The sequence below is a fragment of the Rana temporaria genome, chromosome 11 (genome assembly GCF_905171775.1).
Source record: "Rana temporaria chromosome 11, aRanTem1.1, whole genome shotgun sequence".
In the NCBI taxonomy this organism is placed as follows: Eukaryota; Metazoa; Chordata; class Amphibia; order Anura; family Ranidae; genus Rana; species Rana temporaria.
Window position 1 is genome coordinate 70295213 of NC_053499.1, and position 24898 is coordinate 70320110.

At 45.7% G+C, this 24898-nt stretch overlaps 1 protein-coding gene across 2 annotated transcripts in view; it reads left to right on the plus strand.

Annotated features, from left to right (window-relative positions):
• The first annotated feature begins 1118 nt into the window (after window positions 1-1118).
• BRD7 (bromodomain containing 7) overlaps window positions 1119-24898 on the plus strand; it is a 64773-nt gene continuing 40993 nt past the window's right edge. Inside the window, exons 1-5 of one of the 2 annotated variants that reach the window (XM_040328711.1) lie at window positions 1119-1523; window positions 8337-8381; window positions 8659-8861; window positions 20415-20544; window positions 24330-24384. In XM_040328711.1, the coding sequence (XP_040184645.1) occupies window positions 1319-1523; window positions 8337-8381; window positions 8659-8861; window positions 20415-20544; window positions 24330-24384 (638 nt within the window). In that variant the 5' untranslated portion in view covers window positions 1119-1318. The remainder of the gene's footprint in view (window positions 1524-8336; window positions 8382-8658; window positions 8862-20414; window positions 20545-24329; window positions 24385-24898) is intronic. The other variant, XM_040328710.1, reaches the window with a different exon arrangement.

Here is a 24898-nt window from a genome sequence, read left to right on the forward strand (position 1 = left end):
AAGTTTTTTTATAGATTTTTGGGGATATTTATTATAGCAAAAAGTAAAAAAATGTAAATTTTTTTCAAAATTGTCACTGGGGTGGATTCAGGTAGCAATTGCCTCTGCGTAACCATAGTTACGCAGCGCAATTGCTTAGTTGCGCCGGCGTAACGACTTTTCTGTATTCAGAAAGCTTGTTACGCCGACTGCAGCCTAAGACATGACTGGCATAAGGCTCTTATGCCGTCGTATCGTAGGCTGCATTCTTACGATGGCCGCTAGGGGGCGTTCCCGTAGTGGTCAGCGTATAGTATGCAAATTGCATACTAACGCCGATTCACAACCCTACGCGAGCCCTTGCGTACGCAGTTTACATCGTTTCCGTTCGTCGGGTTCCGCGTAAGGCTGCTCCTGCTATTAGCAGGGGCAGCCATGGCTACGTATACCCGTCGTTCCCGCGTCGCAAATTTAACGTTGTTTGCGTAAGTGAATCGTGAATGGCACTGGACGCCATTTACGTTCACTTTGAAGCAAATGACGTCCTTGCGACGTCATTTGCCGCAATGCACGTTGGGAAAGTTTCCCGACGGAGCATGCGCACTACGTTCGGCGCGGAAATGCGCCTAATTTAAATGATCCACGCCCCCTACGGTATCATTTAAATTACGCGCCCTTACGCCAGGCAGTTTTAAGGAGCACCCGCGCAAATTACGTAGCTACTGCTTCATGAATGAAGCGTAGCGCAGATAATTTGCGTAGGCGCAGGGTAAAAACGGTACGCTGCGCCTCCGTAAGAAGTGTGCAGCGGTACCTGAATCTACCCCACTATATTTTTGTTTATAGCGCAAAAAATAAAAACCGTAGAGGTGATCAAATACCACCAAAAGAAAGCTATATTTGTGGGAAAAAAAGGACGCCAATTTTGTTTGGGAGCCACGTCGCACGACCGCGAAATTGTCAGTTAAAGTGACGCAGTGCCGAATCGCAAAAACTGGCCCGGTCCCTTACCTGCATTTTGGTTGCCATTTTTAATATTGAACACGGTCCCCATTATATAGAATGTCGGTCAGAGGCTCATGCTCTCTTATGAAGTCAGATACACCGCGCATAAGCCGAGTCTACACATGCGCACTAGTGCCCCCAGGCCTCGGGGACGAGCACGAATGCGAGCGAGTTGCTGAACGCTAGTAGCAAATTTGCGCTTTGCATTCTTATTACTGCGCAAAGCGGCGCCTCAGATTGGCCAGAATTTTCTCTGCAGCACCTCCTCCGTCTCCTCTGCAGGGCGCACGAGAACAACACCTATTCGTGTGGATGTTTTTGCGACCGCTGCCGTATGCCAGCACCGATGTACGTCTCTATGGTTTCTGCCATGGAACCGCAACAACAAAAGGAATTGTCGGTCCGCCGGCGTGACGTCATTACAGGAATACGGAAGAAGATTTTGAAAGGAGCTGTAGTCGACATGGGGAAGAAACATAAGAAACACAAAGGCGACAAGCACGGCCATGAGGGCAAAGAAGAGAAAGCGCCGGAGAGCCGTGAGTTGCTGTAATGATGTGTGCATTGTATGGTGAGGGGACCAGGAACTACAAGTCCCAGCATGCTGCGCTCTGTGTGTTCTCAGCAGCTGGGGTCAGTGTGGTGTATCTGCTCTATCCAGCCATTCAGAACATAGGAAGAACATGCTGCCTGTCTACATTGGAGAGAGCCAGCTACATTGGTACACAGGCTGGGAATCGCCACACTGCACAGGTTCAAGGCCCCCTTCATCAGCTCTAATCTATCGCTAAATACAAAGCACCCTGTGATTGGCTGAGTTGTATTATTATATCCACCTCCTCAGCCAATCAGAGGAAGCTTTGTATTCATTCAGAGAATACTTTGCTTTCTATGAATGGCTGAGTGCTGTTCAGCCCGACTCAGTTTTGTTTTGGGTTTGTGGGGTGAGGAGCTTGTGTCCCACGGCCCGAAAAATACAGTGCTGTATACGGTATGAGACTGTATACAGTGCTGTATACGGTATGAGACTGTATACAGTGCTGTATATGGTATGAGACTGTATACAGTGGCCTTACCTGTTAGTGTCAGAAATGGTTCCTTTAGGCCAGCTTGGCCCACACTAACTAGTTTAAGGATAACTAAAGGTTCAGTTTAACCACTTGACAACCGAGGACGTCATAGGGCGTCCTCGACTTTGTGCGGTGATATCTGAATGATACCTGCAGCTACAGGCATCATTCAGATATCGCAGTCTTCAGCCGCCGATTCTCTGCACGATAAGAATGATCAAAGCGGCAGTTCCGCCACTTGATTGTTCTTATAGGCAGCGGGAGGGGACGTTTCCCCCCTTCCCCCTCCCGCCGCCATTGGTGCTTCTCCGGGCTCTCCCGTGCCATCGGGGGCCCGGAGACTGAATCGGTCGGCGCTGGCTGGGACCAGATGGTCACCAGTCATCTCTATGACCGTCAGAGGCCCGGGCGTGACGTTATGAGGTCACGCCCGGGTACCCGGAGTAAACAAAGCCGCAATCGCGGCTGTCTAAATGAGATCGGTGATTTTTTTTTTTTTTCACGATCTCATGCTTGTAAGCCTGGAGGAGAGATGTGGGGTCTTATTGACCCCACATCTCTCCATAAAGAGGACCTGTCACAGTGATTCCTATTACAAGGGATGTTTACAATAAAAAAAATGCCCCTGTCCCCGGTAGCTCGCGCTCAGAAGCAAATATGCATGCAAGTCCCGCCCACATATGTAAACGCCGTTCAAACCTCACATGTGAGGTGTTGGAGCGTGTGCAACAATTCTAGCACTAGACCTCCTCTGTAACTCGAAAATAGTAACCTGTAAAAAAATGTAAAGCCTCGTCTATGGAGATTTTTAAGTACCGAAGTTTGGCGCCATTCCATGAGTGTGCGCAATTTTAAAGCGTGACATGTTAGGTATCTATTTACTCGGCGTAACATCATCTTTCACATTATACAAAAAATTGGGCTAACTTGACTGTACTGTTATTTTTTTAATACATGAAACCGTTTTTTATTTTTATTTTTTTTCACAAAAAAAAGCGTTTGAAAAATGATTGCGCAAATACCGTGCGAGAAAAAAGTTGCAATGACCGCCATTTTATTCCCTAGGGCAGGGATAAGCAATTAGCGGACCTCCAGATGTTGCCAAACTACAAGTCCCATGAGGCATAGCGAGACTCTGACAGCATCAAGCATGACACCCAGAGGCAGAGGCATGATGGGACTTGTAGTTTGGCAACAGCTGGAGGTCCGCTAATTGCTTATCCCTGCCCTAGGGTGTCTGCTAAAAAAAATATATATCTTGTTTGTGGGTTCTGATTCATTTTCTAGCAAAGAAATTTTGATTTTTACATGAAGGAGAGAAGTGCCAAAATAGGCCCGGTGGGCAAGTGGTTAAAAAAAAGAAACCTGTCATACTTGCCTCCTCTGTGCAGTTGGTTTTGCAGAGTGACCTGATCCTCCTCTTCTGGGTCCCCCCAGCGGCGGTCCTGACTCCTACTCTTCTTGAATGCTCCATCGGAGAAGCGCTCTCCCTCCCATGTCCTGCTGCTGCGTCCATTGACACAAGACAGCAGGACTTGGCTCCGCATCATTGGATTTGATTGCCAGCAGCAGGAGCCAATGGCTGTGCTGCTATCAATCTATCCAATCAGGACTCGAGGCACCTGCTGGAGTCTCGAGTCAGACCAATGCTGCATCCACCTAGGTATATTTTGAAGAAACCCCCCCCCCCCCACCCCAAACTTCTCTTTCAAGCGAAAATCGTGGGTGCGCGATATACGCCGATACCCACTTCCCGCGTTGTTTTCAAACCACACCGCCGACATATACCGAGCGCAGTACACTCGGGTATAGTCGGGCAGGCTCTGCTCGCGGTCACGTCCTGTACGTCCTTTACGCGAGAGGAGCCGAGCCTGCCCGAGTATACCCGAGTGTACTGCGCTCTGTATATGTCGGCGGAGTGGTTCAAACTCGGCTGAAAAACACAGCGGGGAGGACACCACGATGGCTGCAGAAGGACGCCGGGGGGGGGAATTTTCCTTCTAGGTTGGGGGTGCGCGCTATAAGCTGGGGCGCGTTATAGGAAGATAAATACAGTATTTATTACCTGACCCTTTTAAAGTGCTTTGCGCACTGGTCCAAATAATTTAGTGGAGGGGGGATTATGGTTTGGGTTTGTTTTTTAGGGGTTGTGCTTGGCCCCCTATTTCCAGTAAACACAACTCCTAAGGCATCAGCATACCATGCCATTTTGGACAATTTCATGCTCCCAACTTTGTGAGAATAGTTTGGCCCTTCCTAATCAAACATGACTGGGCACCAGTGCACAAAGGAAGGTCCACAAAAACATGGATTAGCGAGTTTGGGGTAGAGGAACGTGACTGGCCTGACCTCAACCTGATGGAACACCTTTAGGATGAATTAGAGCGGAGACTGTGTCTTTTCTCCAGAATCAGTGCCTGACCTCAGAAATTTGCTTCTGCAAGAATAGTCAAAGGTTCCATAGACACACTCCTAAACCTTGTGGACAGCCTTCCCAGAAGGGTTGAAGCTGTCATAGCTGCAAAGGGTGGGCCAACTCAATAATGAAGTCTACGGACTAAGACTGGGATGCCATTACTTTTGGTAATATAGTGTGTATATAATATACATACAGTGGGTATGGAAAGTATTCGGATCCCACTCTTTGTTGCAGCCATTTTCTAAAATCATTTTAAGTTCATTTTTTACCTTTATCAAAGTACACACAGCACCCCATATTGACAGAAAAACACAGAATTGTTGTCATTTTTGCAGATTAATAAAGAAAAACTGAACTATCACATGGTCCTAAGTATTCAGACCCTTTGCTTAGTATTTAGTAGAAGCCCCTTTTGATCTAATACAGCCATGAGTTTTTTTGGGAAAGATGCAACAAGTTTTTCACACCTGGATTTGGGGATCCTCTGCCATTCCTCCTTGCAGATCCTCTCCAGTTCTGTAAGGTTGGATGGTAAACGTTGGTGGACAGCCATTTTTAGGTCTCTCCAGAGAATTGGGTTTAAAGCGGAGTTCCGGCCACAATTTCACTTTTTAAATATAAATACCCCTGTAATACACAAGCTTAATGTATTCTAGTAAAGTTAGTCTGTAAACTAAGGTCCGTTTTGTTAGGTTGTTACAGCATTTAGACACTTTATAAAATAGAAATTGACTGGGGCCATCTTAAGTGTGGGCATCATGAAGCCAGACTGTATGACTTCCTGGATTTCAGCCTTGCAGATCTAGCACATGCTCAGTGCTGCACAAGCAGTGTCAGATCAGGTTTCAGCACCTGTGCTGTCCAAGTCACATGATTCTTTGAGACTGGGGATTGCACAGACTCCTGGAAAGTTACACCCACTACATTCCCAGGAGTCTGTGCGGTGTAGGTTAGGAAGCTTAAGCACCTAGGTGCAGGAAGTGGGAAGATTAACTATTCTGCCTAGCAACAACACTTTAAAGGCATCTAAAAAAAGAAAACATTTTCGTAAAGGACTAATGACATTTTTTTAAAACTACTGATGTAATGTTATATTTATGGGTGGAACTCCACTTTAAGTCAGGGCTCCGACTGGGCCATTCAAGAACAGTCACGGAGTTGTTGTGAAGCCACTGCTTTGTTATTTTAGCTGTGTGCTTATGGTCATTGTCTTGAAAGGTAAACCTTCGGCCCAGTCTGAGGTCCTGAGCACTCTGGAGAAGGTTTTCGTCCAGGATATCCCTGTACTTGGCCGCATTCACCTTTCCCTCGATTGCAACCATCGTCCTGTCCCTGCAGATGAAAAACACCCCCACAGCATGATGATGCCACCACCATGCTTCACTGTTGGGACTGTAATGGACAGGTGATGAGCAGTGACTGGTTTTCTCCACACATACCACTTAGAATTAATGCCAAAAAGTTATATCTTGGTCTCATCAGACCATAGAATCTTATTTCTCACCATCTTGGAGTCCTTCAGGTGTTTTTTAGCAAACTCCATGCAGGCTTTCATGTGTCTTGCACTGAGGAGAGGCTTCCGTCGGGCCACTCTGCCATAAAGCCCCGACTGGTGGAGGGCTGCAGTGATGGTTGACTTTCTACAACTTTCTCCTGTCTCCCGACTGCATCTCTGGAGCTCAGCCACAGTGATCTTTGGGTTCTTCTTTACCTCTCTCACCAAGGCTCTTCTCCGATAGCTCAGTTTGGCCGGATGGCCAGCTCTAGGAAGGGTTCTGGTCGTCCCAAACATATTCCATTTAAGAATTATGGAGGCCACTGTGCTCTTAGGAACCTTAAGTGCAGAAGAAGTTTTTTGTAACCTCGGCCAGATCTATGCCTTGCCACAATTCTGTCTCTGAGCTCTTCGGGCAGTTCCTTTGACCTCATGATTCTCATTTGCTCTGACATGCACTGTGAGCTGTAAGGTCTTATATAGACAGGTGTGTGGCTTTCCTAATCAAGTCCAATCAGTATAATCAAACAGAGCTGGACTCAAATGAAGGTGTAGAACCATCTCAAGGATGATCAGAAGAAAAGGACATAAATATATGAGTGTCGCAAGCAAAGGGTCTGAATACTTAGGACCATGTGATATTTCAGTTTTTCTTTTTGAATAAATCTGCAAAAAATTCAACAATTCTGTGTTTTTCTGTCAATATGGGGTGCTGTGTGTACATTAACCACTTAAAGCGGATGTGCCATGGGAAAAAATATTAAAAGCCAGCAGCTACAAATACTGCAGCTGCTGACTTTTAATATTAGGACACTTACCTGTCCTGGAGTCCAGCGCCGATCGCAGCAGAGGACGAGCGATCGCTCGTCACTCTGCTTCCCCCCCCCCCCCCCGCCATCCACGCTGAGGGAACCAGGAAGTGAAGCGATGCGGCTTCACTGCCCGGTTCCCTACGGCGCATGCGCGAGTCGCGCCGCACCCGCCGATTGGCTCCCGCTGTGTGCTGGGAGCCGAGTGTTCCCAGCACACAACGGGGGGGGCGACGGGATGTGACGGAATGCCCGTCTTTTGCCCGTGAATGCCGGGCCGGAAGTGGGTGCAAATACCTGTCTTTAGACAGGTATCTGCACCCCCCTCCCCCTGAAAGGTGTCAAATGTGACACCGGAGGGGAGGAGGGTTCCGATCAGCGGGACTCCACTTGAGGGTGGAGAACCGCTTTAAGACCCGGACCAAAATGCAGCTAAAGGACCAGGCCCCTTTTTGCAAATCGGGACTGCGTCGCTTTAACAGACAATTGCGCGGTCGTGCGACGTGGTTCCAAAAACAAAATTGGCGTCCTTTTTTCCCCACAAATAGAGCTTTCTTTTGGTGGTATTTGATCACCTCTGCGGTTTTTATTTTTTGCGCTATAAACAAAAATAGAGCGACAATTTTTTTGAATTTTTTTTTATATTTTTTACTTTTTGCTATAATAAATATCCCCCAGAAATATATAAAAAAACATTATTTTTCCTCAGTTTAGGCCGATACCTATTTTTGGTAAAAAAAATCGCAATAAGCGTTAATCGGTTGGTTTGCGCAAAATTTTATAGCGTTTACAAAATAGGGGATAGTTTTATTGCATTTTTATAAAAAAAAAATGTTTTACTACTAATGGCGGCGATCAGCGATTTTATTTTTATTTTATTTTTTTTTATTTTTATTTTTTGTGACTGCGACATTATGGCGGACACTTCGGACAATTTTGACACATTTTTGGGACCATTGTCATTTTCACAGCAAAAAATGCATTTAAAATGCATTGTTTACTGTGCAAATGACAGTTGCAGTTTGGGAGTTAACCACAGGGGGCGCTGAAGGGGTTATGTGTCACCTAATGTGTGTTTACAACTGTAGGGGGGTGTGGCTGTAGGTGTGACGTCATCGATTGTGGATCCCTATAAAAGAGATCACACGATCGATGCAGCCGCCACAGTGAAGAACGGGGAAGCCGTGTTTACACACAGCTCTCCCCGTTCTTCAGCTCCGGGGACCGATCGCGGGACTCCAGCAGCGATCGGGTCCAGGAGCTTTGGACCGGGTCGCGGGTACGCGCCCGCGACCCACGGCTGGGCTTAAAGATCAACGTACATATACGTTGATGTGCCCAGCCGTGCCATTCTGCCGACGTATATCAGCGTTAGGCGGTCCTTAAGTGGTTAATGAGGGGAAAAAATGAACTTTAATGGCTGCAATATAACAAAGAGTGAAACATTTAAGGGGGTCTGAATACTTTCCGTACCCACTGTGTATGTGTATGTATGTTATATATATATATAATGTGTGTGATAATTAATTTTATTCTTAATTATTTTTATTTTTTTACAGGCAAAGGGGGAAAAGCGGGACATTCAGAGAAGAAAAAAGACAAAAGTAAGGAAAATATGTTGGTGAAAATGTATTAAGAGGTAGAGTTTAATTTGCAAGCCGTTCATTCCACACTCGGGGCATATCTAGTTTCTTCTCCTTCTACCCAGAATGTCATCATCTGCAAATGAGCTGTACTTGTGTATTTCCTCCCTTTAACAGTTGGTATAGTTTAGTTATATATTGTAATTTGCAGTGTTAAAGCTGTGCCAATTGCTGTGTTTTTTTATTTTTTTTGTTTTTTTTAAGTAAGTTCTTAAATGTCGGCATGCTTTCTTCTCAGAATATGTAGAAAAGCCACTAAAACTTGTCTTAAAAGTTGGGACTGGAGAGGTGAAGGAGCTGTCCACAGCCCGGGCTTCAGCTATTCCACATAGCTTTCATGAAGACAAGGCAGACCACGACAAACACAAAGACAAAAAGAAGAAGAAAAAAAAGAAAAATGAGAAAACACTTGAGCCTGGTGAAGAAAAAAAGAAGAAAAAGGTGGGTATTAATTCTCGGAGGTATCAATGTAAATTCACCGTTTGATTCAGTGACTTCTTGAAATTTGACACATTCATGTGGCTACATTTTTACAGATATTTTATACTGTAGTTTTGTTGCCATCATTCTTTTTAGGCCATTTCATTTGGTAACGGTTAGGAAGCAGACTGAGCAGTACAAGACACAATTCAGTTTATTTAGATCTTTCTGAGAGATATTCGCCCACATATTGTCAAGTAATGTCCTCCCAGTTGGATATTGAGACCCCCTTCTTAGTTGGCCATGGCAGGTCCAGCTTACGAAGGAGCTTTATACATATTTTATCCTACTCTATAAATCCCCTAACAAACGTTTCGTTCTGTCTCAGAGTATGCAGTCTAGCTGAATAACAATTTTTGCAATTTGTAACTGCAACTTCCATGTTTTTGATCATTGCCCATAGTTCATCACCACGTGCTGTAGCTATAAATGTGAACTTTGTCTTAACGCAAAATTACATTTTTTGTACATCATGGGACACAGAGCAGGCCATATTCATGACTACCTAGGTTATGCGCCACCTATAGGTGAATGGACACTAGCAGACCAAACAGACAGGAAGTCACCCCTCCCACTCAGGAAGCTCCTAAGTTTTTCACCAGTGCCTTTTTAAGGTAGTGATCACTTACAGTGTTAATAAACTCACAACAGTAAAAATCGGTCTGTATATGCAGCATAGCATGCTTGTTATACTCACTGTGGAACTTAAGGGGTTAATCTTCTGCATTGTGAGTAAAGGCTGTCTTATCCTGTATGCATATTTCCCCCCTCCCTCCTGTACTGCCTATCTGAGGAAGGCCAGCCAACAAAGGCAGGGTAGCCAACCTGCACATGCTCAGTTGTGTCTTTTTATTACTTGTTCTCGGAACTAGCCAGGTCACATGATAATGACATCACACATGTGGGCGTGTATACAGGCTGTAGTGGAAAGTTCCTCCTACCTGAAGTCTTAGCACTGGAGAAACTGTGCAGTTTATCATGTAACCGTGGTATACAGATCATCCAAAAATGTATATAGTGGCAGTATTTTGATGTAAAAAGATGAACTAGTTTCATATTACTGGGCTTAGTAACACTTTATAACTTTCTGTGGGCTATTGCCAATTTCTCATGTGATTCCAGCACAGATCAGGAATTTGGTTGGCCGGATCCATTGTCCAGCTCATTTATAAATGTCTTCCACAAAGGCAGAAGCACAACCTTGAAGGGCCTGACTGCTGTCAGGTCCTGATGAGACTAGCCACAGTCCTGCTGTGTTTGCATCTCCCAGAGTACATGAGGTGGCAGGTGCATCAGAGCCACTGCATGTTCTCTGATGTAGCTACTTTAAGGGCATTAACATTGGCTTATGTCACTAAGGATGGGCTGGGCTGCTTCTTTGGCAGGCCTGGAAGGTAAAATTGCAAGTATGATTACCTCCAAGTCAAATGGCGGTAAAAAGCAGGGGAAGGTCACCTTCAGCAGCACCCCCTTCCAGGGGTAAAAGAGGATTGGGTGGACATTGAGGTGGTGGTCGGAGTAGAGCTTGAGGAGGATTAGATGGTGGAATCTACCGCTAAGGATTCTGAACCTGAGAGAGTGAAGGGGCCCTCGATCTCACAAGCTCAGAAGGTGTTGGTGCAATTTCTTTCTGAGATGGTTGAAGCCGACTTCAGGTTGCCTCTGGCTGCATCCTCATCGATCAAGTATTCCTCTTTGAGGTCTCTGCACCCAACTCGGGGCTCACTGGCTTTTCCCTTGTATCCTCTCTTAAAAATGTGTGCTAAATGGGATCACTCGGATAGGGTATTTGTGTCGCCTAAGAGATTTTCTTTCCTCCTATCCCATTGAGGAAAAGTTTCTTAAAGATCTAGCTGTTAAAAGTCTTCATTTGGCTTGGTGGGCTCTGATATGCAACCTGTGGTGGCAGCTATTGGCGTTTGCCAAAGCCTCAAGGAATGACATTAAAGTGGTTGTAAATCCTTACATATACCCAGTGAAAGAACTATCCTCAGGTGATACATAGAGATAAAACAAATCCTCCTACATAAGTTGCATCTGTCCATCTGCAGTCTTCTTTTCTCTACATTCGTTCAAAGCTCGTCTGACAGTTCAGAAAAAGCGCTGAAGTTACTCTACAGAGCTCTTACAGCTGATTGGAGGGAACGGGAACAACGCTGAGGCTGTAAATCGGCTAGAGACCCCTCCCCTGTGACTTTTTTTTTATTTTTTTCTCTGGAAAAATTGTCAGATTCATGCTGATAGCAGAGGAACAAATCAGCAGACAGAAATGACACTTAAGCCTCGTACACACGATGACCTAATCATATAAATGATCGTCCATTTATTTTCTCACCTCGTCTTTCAGGACAGCACCTGGAGAGAGCGCAGCTCCACCCACTTCCCAGGAAACACTGCAGTCAATGCTATAACTTCCGCCCCCTTCCACCATGGCCTCAGTTGTAGTGTTTCCTCCGGCCATGGTGGAAGCGCTGCAGGGAACCAAGGGTGTGCTGTACTCTCCCCAGGTGGGGAAGGTGGTTTTGGAAGCATACCGGTGTTTTGTTTGTATAGGAGGTGATCCTCCAGGAGGCGGACTCGACTTCTCCCCTGACGTGCGGGTGAAGGTCGGGTACTTCTCCTCTTCGGCGAGGACAGAGGCTGCTGGGGGTCCCACTCCCTGAGTCCGGGCATCGTAGCTTGCGGGGGGGGGGGGGGCAGTCAGGTGCCGTCTTCCGGCATACGAGGTCCCGGAGCGGAGGGCGAGTGACGTCCTTTCCGGGTGGAGGCGGGACTTCCGGCGGCGCGTGGCGGCTTCCGGTTCCGGCCGCTGGAACGCAGGAGGAGGAGTGGCCTCGGCGGTGCTATTTCCGGGTCTCGCAGCGGCGAGGAAGAGCCTGGAGTTTTAAAAAGCTGTCGCACGCCCGCAGCGTTCTGGGACCATGGAGCCAGAAGACGCAGCGGAGGTGGTGGGAGCAGGAGCCACAAGCACCAGCCCGGCCCAGGTAGGAGACCCAGCGGTGGTCAATGTACCAGGGTATTGTTATGTCCCTCTTTCTGCCCCTTCGGGGGAGGGGAGCCTGCCTCACTCACCCTAGTCACGTCTGTGGGTGTGTGTAGTCTTTTCTGGTACAGCGGTGATGGGTTCTGGTTTTATTTGTTCACTAGCTGTGTGCACTTGGGTGTTTGCTGGTCTGGCGTACAAGGGTTAAACATAGCGTTGTTGTCCTTTGTGTCGTTTCAGAAAGTTAAAGAGAAACTTAAAGTGGTAGAACCCCCTCCTTCCAAGAAGCGGTGTGCTACTTGTAAAGCTTCCCTTAAAGGGAACTGGACCAAACCTTTATGCAAAACTTGTATTGCGGAGATTGTCAGGGGGGAGGCCTCTACTAGTTCGGCCTCTGAGCAGCCCACCGTCAAGGGTACGGGGGAGTTGCTCTCTTCGTTTAGGGAGGAGTTGCACCAGACTTTCCAGTCTTTTCGCTCCTTTCTGGACAAGGGTCCGACTAAGGGATCTAAGGTCAGGGCCAGTACCCCCTCCACATCTAGAAGGTTAGATAGTGAGTCCGAGGAGGAGGAGCCTGAAAATGTTGTTTCAGGATCAGAGGCGGAGGAAGAAGAAGAAAGGGATACTTCTTCCTCGCGCTATAAACTATCCTTAGAGGAAGTGGATGACCTATTAAGGACTATTCATTCTACCCTAAACATTAAGGAAGATGCGACACAGCTGTCCTTGCATGACAGGATGTACCAGGGCTTGGATGAGGTAAAACATCGTACCTTTCCGGTACATAAAGTATTGTCCGAGACAATTAAGAGAGAATGGAAGGACCCAGAGAAGGCACCCTTCTTTTCTAGGTCTCTGAAAAGGAGATTTCCTTTCGATGAAGATCCAACGCAGGTATGGAATAAAAAGCCTAAGCTGGATGCAGCATTCTCGAAAGTTTCTCGCAATACTGACCTAGCCTTTGAGGATACAGGTACCCTTAAAGATTCCCTTGATAAAAGAGCAGATACCCTGCTCAAAAAAGCCTGGGATGCCACCTTGACTAATCTCAAGCCAGCTATGGCATCCACTGTTGTGGCTAGAAACCTTGAACATTGGCTGGATCAGCTTAAAGGTCACATCGAGGCTGGGACCTCTCGTAGAGAGCTTTTGGAATCCTTTCCAGTCCTTATGAAGGCGGTAGGCTATATAGCGGATGCATCTGCTGAATCCGTGAAGCTCTCCGCCAGATCCTCGGCGTTGATAAATTCAACCAGAAGGGCCTTATGGGTTAAGACCTGGCCGGGGGACACAGCCTCTAAGGTTAAACTGTGTGGGTTACCGTTTGAAGGAGACTTGGTGTTTGGCACAGGGCTAGACGCCGTTCTGGATAGGACGGCGGATAGAAAGAAGGCTCTTCCTTTAAAAAAGGTGGATTCGGGGCCCAAGAAAAATTTTCGTCCTTTTTTCCAAGCCAAGGGTCCTAAGGATGCGCAAAGAGGCCAGGGTGGTAGACCCTGGCGGTCCCAGAGGGGCCGCGGGAAGCCTGGGGTGTTATTTTGCTCCCCCAGCCAGCCTGCCAAACCCCAGTGACGGTCTCCCGGCTGTGGGAGGTCGGCTCCAAGCCTTCCTTCCACAGTGGGCAGAGGCGACGTCCAGTCCGTATGTCCTCAAACTGATTGCAGAGGGCTACGCACTGGAGTTCTCGGGAAGACCACCGTCGCGGTTTTATGTGACCCAATTGCCCAGGGAGCAGGAGAAATCGCGGGCAATGCTGTCATTAGTGGAAGATTTTCTCCAACAGAGGGTGATTACGCCAGTGCCCCAGAGAGAACAGGGGGAGGGCTGTTATTCCCATATATTTCTAGTAAGAAAGCCGTCAGGCAAATTCAGGTTGATTTTAAACCTAAAAGTCCTGAATCTAGCTATCCGGTACAAGAGATTCCGCATGGATTCTATCTACTCAGTGAGAAAGCTTCTTCCTCTGGGGTGCTTTCTAGCATTGATAGATTTAAGGGATGCATATTTGCACGTCCAGATCAAGACTTCTTCCCAGCGCTATCTGCGCCTAGCCATCAGAACAGTGAGCGGAGTGAGACATTTCCAATTCAGAGCCCTCCCATTCGGCCTTTCCTCCTCTCCCAGAGTCTTTTCAAAGGTGGTGGCAGAGGCCTTAGCACCACTAAGGCTCAGGGGGATTTCTATAATTCCATACTTGGACGACCTCCTGGTGTTCGCCAAGTCGGAGGAGCAGCTTCTCCTGGACCTGAGGAGGACTCAGGCTCATTTGGAAGGGCTCGGATGGATTCTGAACAAAGGAAAGTCAAATCTAGTGCCCTCCCAGAGGATAGTCTTTCTAGGATACACTATAGACTCTGTTCAGGGGAAGTTTTTTTCTACCAGAAGAAAAGATAGAGAAAGTTCAGGCTGCGGTGAAGACAATTCAGTCGAATGTGCCGATTTCTGTTCGCTCAGCCATGTCCACAATGGGCTTACTCACGTCCGCCATTCCGGCGGTGCAGTGGGCTCGCCTCCATTCAAGGGACCTACAGCAGGCGATCCTTCAGAATTGGACCCATGGGGAATCCCTAGAGAAAAGGTTCAGAGTTCCTTCTTCAGTGAAAAGGAAACTTTGGTGGTGGAGAGGCCAGGCAAATCTGCGCCTATGGCCTGTCTTGGTCCTTCCCCACTACAAGGGTCCTAACTATGGACGCGAGTTCGTGGGGATGGGGTGCTCACCTGAACGGGCAGATGACACAGGGATCCTAGTCGAGGGAGGAGTCCAGAAGGTCCTCCAATTGGAGGGAACTCAGGGCCATTTGGTTAGGGCTAAGGGCCTTCCAGGAGCTGATTCTGGACCAACACGTCCAGATTCTGTCAGACAACGCCACAGCGGTGGCGTATGTTTCCAGACAGGGGGGCACGAGAAGCAAGGTACTCCTCAGTCTGGCCTTACAGACTCTGTCCTGGGCAGAGGTGAACCTGGCATCCCTATCGGCAGTACACCTAAAAGGCAGCCTAAACCTTCTGGCAGACTTTTTAAGTCGGACGAGGGTTCTGGAATCAGAATGGTGTTTATGCCCGGAGGTCTTCCAAGAGCTAGTAAACAGGTGGGGAACCCCTCAGATAGACCTGTTCGCGTCCCAGTCCAATGCCAAGGTTCCGGCTTATTTTTCTCTCAACAGAATGGACCAGGCAGAGGGTCTAGATGCGTTAGTCCAACGCTGGCCCTTCCGCCTGTGCTATGCCTTCCCCTCAGTTCAGATCATTCCTTTAGTGTTACGGAAGCTTCAGGAGGAGAAGACTACTCTGATCCTGATAGCCCCGTACTGGCCCAAGAGGCCTTGGTTTTCGAGTCTGTTGGAACTGGCAGTAGAAGATCCCTGAGTACTGCCAGTCAGAAAAGATTTACTGTTTCAGGGCCCTCTACTTCATCCAGACGTGAGTCGATTAAGACTCACGGCCTGGTTACTGAAGAGCTAATTCTTAGCAGTAAGGGTTTGTCCAAACGCTTGGTGGATACGCTACTTAGTAGCAGGAAAAAGGTCACGAGGGCCATCTACTTCAAGACTTGGAAGGTTTTCAATTCTTGGTGTGAAGGTAAAAATTGTTCTCCTTTGAATACATTTTCCGTCTTGGAGTTTTTACAAGACGGTATGGATAAGGGTCTGGCAGCCAGCACCTTGAAGGCTCAGGTGGCGGCTTTGTCAGTGTTTCTAGAGAGACGTTTATCTCTAGAGCCCTACGTTATCAGATTTTTTAAGGCCTTAGCCAGGGCTAGGCCTTCCCCGTTTAAATTTTTCCCCAAGTGGGATTTATCAGTGGTCCTGGGGGGTTTGACTAAAAAACCCTTCGAACCACTGGTAGACGCCTCTAAAGTTTCTGACTTTGAAATTGGTGCTTTTGGTAGTGGTCACCTCAGCGAGGAGGGTTAGCGAGCTTCAGGCGCTTTCCATTTTGGAGCCTTTTTTGTCAATCTTCCCTGATAGGGTAGTATTAAGAACTGATCCGGGTTTTCTTCCGAAGGTAGTGTCAGTATTTCATAGGACGCAGGAAATAGTGTTACCTACCTTTTGTCCAGCTCCTTCTTGTCCAAAGGAGAGAGAATTCCATTCCTTAGATGTGAGGAGATGCATTAGACGCTATCTAGAGGTCTCTAGTAAATTCAGAAAAGCGAATTCGCTTTTCGTTCTGTTTTCGGGATCCCGCAAAGAGCATGGGGCTTCCAAGAGTACTCTGGCTAGATGGTTACGTATGGCTATCCATGAGGCATACAAGGCTAAAGGTTTGGAACCCCCTCCGGGAGTTGTAGCCCATTCTACTAGGGCGGTAGCAACTTCCTGGGCAGAACGGGCTGGAGCTTCGCCAGAACACATCTGTAAAGCTGCAACGTGGACGAGCTTTTCCACCTTCGCTCGTCATTATAGGATGGATTTGCTCTCTGCGTCAGAGCAGTCTTTTGGCAGGAAGGTCCTGCAAGCGGTGGTCCCACCCTAGAGTAAGTACTCGGTTATCATCTCCAGGTGCTGTCCTGAAAGACGAGGTGAGAAAACCTTAGTTAGACTTACCGGTAACGGTATTTCTATGAGTCTTTCAGGACAGCACCGATAACCCGCCCTTTTGTTATTAAAGATAATATATATATGCTAATGTGTGTAGTTTCTATGTTCTGCTTATCTAATTTCAGCGTGGCCGGAGGTACTCGTGAACAACTGAGGCCATGGTGGAAGGGGGCGGAAGTTATAGCATTGACTGCAGTGTTTCCTGGGAAGTGGGTGGAGCTGCGCTCTCTCCAGGTGCTGTCCTGAAAGACTCATAGAAATACCGTTACCGGTAAGTCTAACTAAGGTTTTTTTTTATGTTATTTTTTTTTTTTTTTTTTGCTGCATTCTAGTCTCGTATCGAAATTAGAGGTTACAAAAATTCTCATACGACAGAATACAACTTCGGAAGTAATGTAATGCATGCGTGGTCTTGCAAAAATGTATAAGAAAGAACCGGGACGGCCGCACTCCAAAAATAAAAATTTGTTCCTTTTAATAAAAACTGGTCACAACATGGCTGTCACAGCAAAAAATCAGGAAAAAGGGTGAGTGTGAAACGTGTTGGCCCTTTTTCCAGATTTTTTTGCTGTGACATCCATGTTGTGACCAGCTTTTATTAAAAGGAACACATTTTTATTTTTGGAGTGCGGCCGTCCCGGTTCTTTTTTTATACATTTTTGCATACTATTGCAGTGCCTGCACCCAAGTGTTTGGACTCCACTTTGCAGTTCTCTGGGACCTCTGAGCGGTAAACTTTCTTTCTTTTCCCATACTGGACTTTGCAACATGCGTGGTCTTGGGCTTCAAATTTTTTTTTATTTCTTTTTTTCCAGACGAATATGTACTGATTAAACGAAAAACGTTTGCTCTATTGTCCGAGAAAAATTCTCGTGCTTGTCCCTTTGGATATTGTTGCATGAACTGTTGTGATTGGCTCTCGAAATTGGAGTACTAACGATCAGGTTATCATATGATCCCTTCCAAAAGTGATTTTTGTCTTCCCGAATTTGATTGTGTGTACTAAGCATTATTGCTTTTAATTGAGACAAGTACATACTTTAGAGGGATATGCTTTGTTCATATTTCATGTCTGAGGTTTACAGACACTTTAAGTGGTTGGTAAAAAAGAGCCTATCACATGCGGAGGCAGACACTAGTGGGGGGTTAACAGAGTTGCCCTGGACACTCTGTTTTGAGGAAGATGCCCTGAAAGATTCCATTTCTCCTTTTGCTCTAGTGTCTGTTACCAAGTGTAGGGTTCTATGGGTTGAGTAGCTGGTCAGCAGATATGCCCTGTTAAAAATTGTTAGCAGGTTTTTCCTTTCATGGGGAACTCCTGTTCAGTGAGGACTTGGATCAGTATATCAAATTGATCTCTAGATGTGTGCAAACCTGGTAACCAACTCCAAGAAACGACTTACCTCTGTGCTTGCCAAAAAAGGGGTTCTCTGCCACATACTAAGTCATGTTTTGCTTGGGGGATCAAATACTTATTTTACTCACTGAGGTGCAATTTAAATTTATAATATTTGTATCCTGTGCTTTTTTTTTTTTTTTTCTGGCTTTTTGGTTGATATTCTGTCTATCAGTTAAAATACACCTATGATAAAACATTTAGACCCTTCATTTCTTTATAAGTGGGCAAACGTACAAAATCTGCAGGTGGATCAAATCATTTTTCCCCACCTGTTCAGCTGCTTCTGCGCCTCTTGCGCAGGATCCGGGAGGAGAAAATGCCAGTAATTTTAGATTCCTGGTGGACGGTCCTTGGCCACTGCTGGCCCAGCCTGCTGTCCTGTCTCAGGGGCAAATAGTGCATCCTGCTTTAAATTTGCTGGGTTTGATGGCTAGGCTATTAAGACCCAGGCTCTGAAGGACCGATGAGTTTCTGGTACAGTTATATCTACATTACTGAAGGGCAGAAAGTCTTCCTCCAGAAAAAATCTTTGACAGCTATTTTTTGCTAAACGAAAAAAGACTGAAAATTTTGAAAACAAAAACACTGTGGTCAGCCGTGATTGGACACGGCTGATCATGTGGTAAAGAGCCTTCGTCAGAGGCTCCCCCGCGCGGCCGGTAATTAAGTTTGCGGCCTTGTAGACCGAAAAGCCGCGGCCTCAATTACCGGCGGGTGCGGGCACCAGGTCACAATTTCTTGTCGCAATTGCGACCTGGCGCCCGGATATTGTCGACCCCCTGCTTTACCGAGATCGGTGTAGCGGTGTGTCAGACTGACATGCTGCACCACCGATCGCCGCGATGCACGCCCCACAGGCGAGTGGCGGCTGTTATCCTGCTGGACGTCATGTGAAGCCCAGTCATGATAGAAGAACTTCTCCGGCCTCATTCTGCTATAGGCCGGGCGGGAAGTGGTTAAAGTGTCACTAGACACACATTATAAATGATCAAATTCTGTATTACATGCTGTTCATACTCACTCAGTCACTATGAGATTTATTTTCTGTATTCTGCAGAAAACCTGCTGCTCTCTATCTCCACCTTCTGTTAATGTCCCCAATTCAGCTATGTATTTGGCAAGTCTGCACATGTTCCTTTTTTTCAGTGAATTTATATGCTGAGCATTTCCTCCCTATCACATCTGAGCAGCCCAAGTGACTGTAGAGTCACACATGTGGGCGTATATGCAGTGGTAAATGATGGCCTACTCCCTTCCTCCCCCTCCCTCCTCCATGTCCACTAAGCCACCAAACACAATGGAGGCTGGACATTACATGTAGATTGATGAAGGCTTCATCTCCCTCATATTCTAAGACAAGGCTGAAAGGGTGTGACACAGCCGGTGACTGGTATTTTGACAAAATAAAGATTTAATTTCAAATATATATTTGTATGACAATTTAACACTGTTTATTGATATTAATTATTGCTTTATTTTTATTTTGTTTACAGCAGAGGACTAGAAGCTCCTCCTGCTTATGTTCCAGGCTGGGAAAAATCTGGGTCATGTGACAGCTGTATATCGATTAGGAAAAATTACGTGTGTGTTTTTTTTATTTAATTAATTGCAGTGCCATCATCCACATAAGGCCCCTTTTACACAGTCAGACCGTTCAGGTCCGCCTGTCAGTTTTGATGGCGGACCTGAACGGCTGTCCATGCAGTCCTATGGAGCGTCAGATGTCAGCGGAGACATGTCCGCGGACATCCGATGTGATTCGCTAAAATCAGACGGATGGCGATACGCCCCCATTCGCCCATGGCGGATTGAATCGGGTGAGATCTGATGAAAACGGACATGCTGTCCATTTTCATCAGATCTCTCCATAGGAGACAGCGCGACAGAGAGCAGGGAGGTGGGTGAGCTGTGCTCTGTGTGTGGATAGACATGTCCATTCACAGGAGCGCAGCTTAGAAGTGAGCCTGCTCGAGTGCGCTAATGCCAAGAGGTTTGCTATTGGGGGAATTTAGTAGGGGGGAGGAGCCAAGAGCACCAGCAAGGGACCAAATAAGAGGATCAGGACTGCTCTGTGCAAAAAATTAAAAAAAACATTTTATAATCCCTTTTAATAAGGAGCTTTAGTCAGCAGCTACAAAAACTGTAGGTGCTGACTTTCATTAGACAGAAACCTACCTGTCCAAGGATCCAGTGCTGTCCTCTCCCAAGCTGGTTTCTTCACTAGTCTTCTAACCATGGCATAATAAATGTGGGCAGCTGGCTGGAACTCCTTGCCACTTCATAGACAGCTGCCCACTGCTTGTGCACGAGCTGCTCTGCGTTTTGTGAATGGTCCCTCACATGTCCCAGAAGGTTGAAGATGGGGGTGGGGTAACTTCTGCTCGGATTGCCTAGACAATCCGAGAGGGTACCTGTCAAAACACACCCTCCCAAAATATAATCCAAGGATGGCCGAGGGGAGAAGGAGGAAGAGCAGAACTTCCCCTTTTGGGTGAAGTTCCACTTTATTATCCATGTTGCAAAATCCTAAAAAAAAAAAAGTTAGAATTTTTAAAATCTATATATTTTTTTTTCCAATCTCGTGTTCCCAGGATGATAAGAAGAAGAAAGACAAAAGTCAACGTGAAAGTGACCCTGATAATGGACATACACTTCATTCACCACTTAGACCTGATTTACCAGCAATATCTGTTCAAGATTCTTCCCTACTGAAACCAGAAGGTAAAGAACGATACTATTATCGCTACCCATAAAAACATTCTCAATCTTTATACAGTTATACATTCTGACAACAGAAGTCCATAATCTGGCTATATGTCACCCTTGAGGTGTTAACTGATTTGTGGTTCATAGTATATCAGAGGGGTCAAGTGAGTCTGATACTTTCTAGGAAAAATGCAATTTGTGCAGTTCTTGAAGGCAGACCGTGACTGCCATTGAGTTCATGATTCACCCAAATCCACAGCCAAAAATAGTATATTTTTTGGAAGAACATATCTGATGAAAGCAAAGTCTCATGTGCTTTGTTAGCAGGGGAAAGTGTAGTGTGTTTTCAGTGTGCATATGTTGAACCCTTTTGCTGCCAACAACGTAAGGCTTATGTTGGCGGGAGCTGGAGGGTTTTACACACATTTCATGTAAATTTTCCAAGCTGAATGTTTACTCAGTTGATAATGTCGCAGTGGTTTTGCAGCCAGATAATCACTTCCGCAGTCCCTCAGAAGGGGGTTTTTAAACTTGAGGTCTAGGTTCAACTCTTTGAACACGTTGAACGTTGCACCCATATTTAGGGTGTAACATGTTCCTAAGCATCCCCTGAGCCCTCTCCCCCCTTCTGTGACAGCATGCATTTAACACATTGCAGCTTACCAGTCCTTTACCCCAAAAAAGCTTTCACTTTTTGGGCTAACATTTTCAGCAGGTACCATGTTGCTCCCCGTGAATTGAATCAAACGTACAAACAATGTTGTTTTCCTTTTTGTAAACCTCTAATTCCCAACCCATCTAATGCAGATGAAGAGAAAAATACATGTTTTAAGTTCAGCCTGGGATACAGCAATGACTTCCTCCATATATTCAGTGGAAGAATGAGCATAGCCACCCAGGGACAGGAAGTGTTATTCACAGGGTTACCAGGTGAAAAAAATGGGCGTCAGACATTCATTTTTGGTCAATATTCCAATCGCACACCTTCCTGGAGAAACGGCCAATTAGTGCAAAAATTGGTGCTGAAGCGATCACCAGCTGGGAACTGGAACAGCAATTGTACGAACATATTCGCCAGCACACCACGGATCGTACAAAACGTCCAAAAGTTTAATGCAGTGAAAACATCACAAGGATTTGCAACGTTTCGAGGCCGCGCAGGACCTCTTCGGCAAGTGATACAAAATCAGTGCAACACCATTAAATATATAAAGAACAGCCACCAATAGGAACATGTGGAAAATTACATAAAACACACCCTACCCCTTCTACTCCTCCTCCCCTCTCTCCACGTGACATAATACAGCATCGGCAGAAAAAAATTAGTGGATCAAATAACACTCACCCATGAGTGATCAGTGCATCCCCAATGGCACTCGTCCGTGTGGGCTCCGTGTGGATGCGGTGGTGTGGGGTATTATAAAATAAACCCCCTTATAGCAAAATAAATCCCCGATTACTCCTGCTGTCCCGTTGTTTTGACACAATGGGGCCGCCTCCAACCAATCGCACTATGCCGCGTGTCACGCGCATGCGCCCGGGACACCGCAGTGGATCGTGGAGGACGCCAACGTGCATGCTGCGGTTGTCACGGCAACCAGTGACGTACAGGCGCCGCATTCAGCGAATCAATGGGCATGAGGAAACCTGGCAGCGAGGCTTGGAAAGCAAGCTGCTGCCCAGGAAAAGGAGAGGAATAAAACAAAGGAAAACAAAACCTAATGTGGAGCAAGGTTATCTCGGAAAGAAAGAACAAAAACGAAAAAAGACATGCCAAATAAGAGAAAGGGGATATATATATAGGATAAAATTATAAAAAATTAAAAATGTAATATGAATAAAAATTAATATGAATAAAAATACACAAGTATAAACAAAAATAAAACTAAATAAATAAAATTAAAAAAACAAAGATATAAGAAATAAAATAAAAATAACAATAAAAATGAAAAATAACAAGAATAATAATAAAATAAACAAAACAAATAAAAATAAAAAATCAATAAAATACAAAAAAAAACACCTAAAAAGAAAGAGGAAAAAATAATATTGTGTAAATACCGAGATCAACACGCTGTCAAGTGCAAAACGTTGCGCATAATTATCGCGCCAAATGCTCTGGCTGATTTCAAAAGTGACTAAAATCATCTATGCTCAAAAAAAGCTATAACAGTCAATGCCTATATATTTCATATTGCTGGGACCTGACAGAAAGCCTAGGTCTCTATAGTCGCCCGCCATGTTGAGCAAAAGTGGCATAACTACACCTTCAACGTAGAAAAAAAGGACCCAAGAAAAAAAAAAGGTACATGGTATAGAATTATACCCATTGGGGTATCACTAAAACCAGACAATGGCAATAAATAGAAATGCTTACTGAATACAGTTAAACCTATATACACATATCAGTGTGTTGTCATATACGATCGGGGAGAGAAAAAATGATAAATGAAAAAAAGCAAACTATCATCTATCCTCAATAAAACATGTGAGAGATAGATTAGTGTTAAGTCCCCCAGGTTGTACCGTACCTAAAGTATATATCCAATACGCCTCAAGGCGGAGGAGTAATCGATCACGATCACCTCCCCCCTAATTTTTGTTCATTAGATGCAGGGTCTGCTACGTAGTGCTACATGATGGTTGTGATGTACATCTTCCCTCCCCAAATGGGATTCAGCCAGTCAGGCCTGAATAATTAACCATGTGCCCTGTATAGTGTGCAAAAATCCAAATAAGGTCAGGAATGTCCAACCCACTGTAACACTACTGTAGGGTCACATCTGTGCTCTAGGAATTATCTTGCTTCCCTTTTACACAGTGCTGCCGACAGGTGAGTCACTTATAGAACCGGAGTATTCTCAACCATATAGTACTCCCCCTTCGTCCAGTTTGGTGCAGACTCTGGGCCATATTCTCGTAGATGGGCGCAAAAATGTGCGGGCGAAACGTATCTCATTTACGTTACGCCGCCGCAAGTTTTTCAGGCAAGTGCTTTATTCACAAAGCACTTGCGTGTAAAGTTGCGGCGGCGTAGCGTAAATCACCCAGCGGAATTCAAATTCGGCGGGTAGGGGGCGTGTTTCATTTAAATGAAGCACGTCCCCGCGCCGGACGAACTGCGCATGCGCCTTCCCTAAAATATCCTAGCGTACATTGCTCTAAATGACGTCGCAAGGACGTCATTGGTTTTGACGTGGACGTAAATTACGTCCAGCACCATTCACGGACGACTTGCACAAACAACGTAATTTTTTTAAATTTTCGACGCGGGAACGACGGCCATACTTAACATTGGCTGCGCCTCATATAGCAAGGGCCAATTTTACGCCGGGAAAAGCCTAACGTAAATGTCGTAACTTTACTGCGTCGGCCGCGCGTATGTTCGGGAATTCGCGTATCTAGCTAATTTGCATACTCGACGTGAAAATCGTCGGAAGCGCCACCTAGCGGGGGGGAAAAAATTGCAGTTACGATCCGACGGTGTAAGAGACTTACGCCTGTCGGATCGAATGGATATCTATGCGTAACTGATTCTAAGAATCAGTCGCATAGATACGACGTCCCAGATTAGGATTTACGACGGCGTACATGGCGCTGCTCCGTCGTAAGTCCTTTGAGAATCTGGGCCTCTGTTCCTAGTAAAGTGTTTTGCTGTTTTAGTGATGAATACAGACCCAATCGTGTTAAGGTGCTTTATATTTATAGCGCTAATATTTTAAAGCAACTCTGCACTGGAACCTCAGACCTTTTGGATTTAAAGTATATCACTTTTTCATTTTTTTTTTATTTCCATGTAGAAGACCAGACTCCACTGCAAGAAGCTTTGAATCAGCTCATCAGGCAGCTACAAAGGTAAGGTGTTCCCAAAACACATTCAAGTTTATTTACTATTTGCATTGTGGTGACAATTATTGCAAGGTCACTTGCACAATGTTCACATGCAGTGTTTTTTTTTTTTTTCTGCATCAAGAACAAATGGAAGGTAGGTTATATGGGTTTTAATGGCATAGTTCCCACCAGTGCAGTGTGTTCCAATGCTTTTCTGTTCTAGAACAAAAAGGTACAACTTGCTGCCTTTTTTTTCAGCACAGATTTGTACTGGAACACAGTAAAAAGCATAAAAAAATGCATCAAAATCATAACGGACCCCACTACTGTGAAATGCATCCAGAAACGCATCAAAAACTAGTTAAAACATGCGTGCATCCGGATCAGATCTACATTTTTATTTTATTGATTGTGAAGGCAGACGGTTTTTGTCTTAATGCATTCTATGCATTAAGATAAAAAAAAACTACTGTGTGTAGCAACCCCCCTAATACTTGGCCTCATCTCTATCCAGCTATGTGCACGAATGCCTCGGCCG